General features: G+C 38.5%; 1 protein-coding gene across 3 annotated transcripts in view; it reads right to left on the minus strand.

Annotated features, from left to right (window-relative positions):
• The window catches only part of rundc3aa (RUN domain containing 3Aa), a 25351-nt gene extending 24531 nt beyond the window's left edge, over nt 1-820 (minus strand). For 2 of the 3 annotated variants that reach the window (XM_015023684.1, XM_015023681.1), the window contains exon 1: nt 535-818. In XM_015023684.1, the coding sequence (XP_014879170.1) occupies nt 535-641 (107 nt within the window). In that variant the 5' untranslated portion in view covers nt 642-818. Of the gene's footprint in view, nt 1-534 lie in introns of all 3 variants that reach the window. The other variant, XM_015023682.1, reaches the window with a different exon arrangement.
• Nucleotides 821-2047: the final 1227 nt, after the last annotated feature.

Here is a 2047-nt window from a genome sequence, read left to right on the forward strand (position 1 = left end):
TTTTTTTGTGCCAAAAATGTAGTCCTTTGTTTGTGAGATGTGCAGTCAGAGCTCTCCTGACTGAACCGTCTCTAGAGGTCAGCGGCCCCCAGGCGCCTTGCAGCCACTGCCTGCTCCCACGGGTGGATGAACCCGGATGGAGGGCCTCTCAAGTGGGGAGGAGTCTTTGCAAAGCTCCCGGTGCCCTTGTCCTGCTCAGCTGTCAGTGATGGGCTTTTAATGACATCACTGGTCATTTTAGACAGGTGGACAACTAAAAATAGATCTCACTATGTCAACATGAAATATAAAAACATAAATCCACATAAGTGAAGTCCTGACATATGAAGGGATTACAATATTTTAAATTGTCCTCATAATGGCAGTTTGTGAAGGTGAAAACGCACCTGCCTCCTCTTAAAATAACTACTATCTGAAGGTTATAATTATTTACTGTTTTTTTTACCACCTATGTTTAGTTGTTATTAAGTGACCGTCACTCAGAAGAAGTGCTAATGAATACAGACTGAGCCTCGACCAGGTCGTGATGTCTACCTGCAGACCGTGATGAGGTTCTTCCGCTCCACCGTGACGCTCCGAGCAGACGCCTTCTTCGATGTCAGACCCATAGCCATTGCTGTCTGAACGCAGCCGGACTCCATCCAGCGGCGGACCCGACCCGGGGCCTTTTCGGGATCCGCACCCAGGCCAGGACCTCTCCCTTCGCCGGGCCTGCGTCCTTCCAGTACCCGGTGTCCTCTGCGGGGGGAGCCGCGGATGCTGCTGCTGCTGATGCGGCTCTACGAAGAGGAACTAACGGAAAGCTAGAACGGGTGATGTAAACGACTTCCGGTTAGTTCTTTCAAAATAAAACACACTTCCGCATTGCGATACTATAGTACTGCGGGAACCAGACTGATTTATTATTAGTTCCGAGCAGGAATGGACTGCGAAGGCCGATTGTAATCACTCCGTTTCTTCTTATTATGTTTCCGCCTAATGAATTGGCTTTTTGGGGGCTTTATCATATTCAAAAACTAACCAAACTTGACGGACGCGTCGTCTGCGTGAAAATTACGTATTTTAAAGTCGTCGCAAAAATCGCACAAGAAACGGCTCTTGAGCGATACTCTGTCAGGAGTATTTTTACTACACTGTATTTTTTACTTGAGTAATTTTATTATGAAGTACCTTACTTGAATAAAATTTCTGGTTTCCTACTAAATGGAAAACAAAAATGTTTTAACCCAAAATTCAGAAGACACAGATAGTTTTATATTAAAAGAAACTGATTTAAATTTTTTTTTTTTTTTTTTTTACTTTAATGAAATATTACCATTTTCATACTTAAAATACCAAAATTTCCTCTTAACCTTATGTTTTGGTCCATCTGATAATATAATCCCTAAATATTAAATTATTGACAATTTGATCAGTTACTCAGTACTTTTGTAGACTTTTTTCCAAATACTTTTTCCTCTTATTTCAGTAATATTTTGTACAGCTACTTTTTTTTTCTTTTACTTCAGCAAAAATATGTTAAAGTAGTGCTGCTCTTACTTGAGTTCAGGTTGGGGTACTTCACACTCCTTTCTTCAAGTCACACATGGAAAAAGTTTTAAAAAGCTATTATAAATGTAACTTTTACAGACAAAGTTAATGGCCATCTTGACATATTTTGGGAAGATAATGTACAAAATGTATAATGGATATCATTAGTAGTAGCAATTTCCTGCAGGTTTGAACAAAAAAAAATTTAAATAATAACTTTTTTATTAAATGAAAATATAAGCAAAAACTGTGCCCAATTACTGTGCTCAATAACAATTTATGTTCTCAGCACACAAACCAAACCTATAAAGTTCAGATCTTTCCGACTATGTACGTTCAATCATAAAGTCAAACAGTAATTTTAAAACAGTTTTTGGTTTGATATTGTGTTTAACACCTAAAAAAAAAAATTGAACAAGAACGTTTTTTCATCTTTTTAATAGAAAGATTTGGGTAAATTGTGACGCTATTGTAACTCTTCTTATTATGTTGTTGGTCACCTAGCACAACAAAAGAT

Source organism: Poecilia latipinna, unplaced genomic scaffold, assembly GCF_001443285.1.
Source record: "Poecilia latipinna isolate Pla-1442-1.1 unplaced genomic scaffold, P_latipinna-1.0 Scaffold3387, whole genome shotgun sequence".
Lineage (NCBI taxonomy): Eukaryota > Metazoa > Chordata > Actinopteri > Cyprinodontiformes > Poeciliidae > Poecilia > Poecilia latipinna.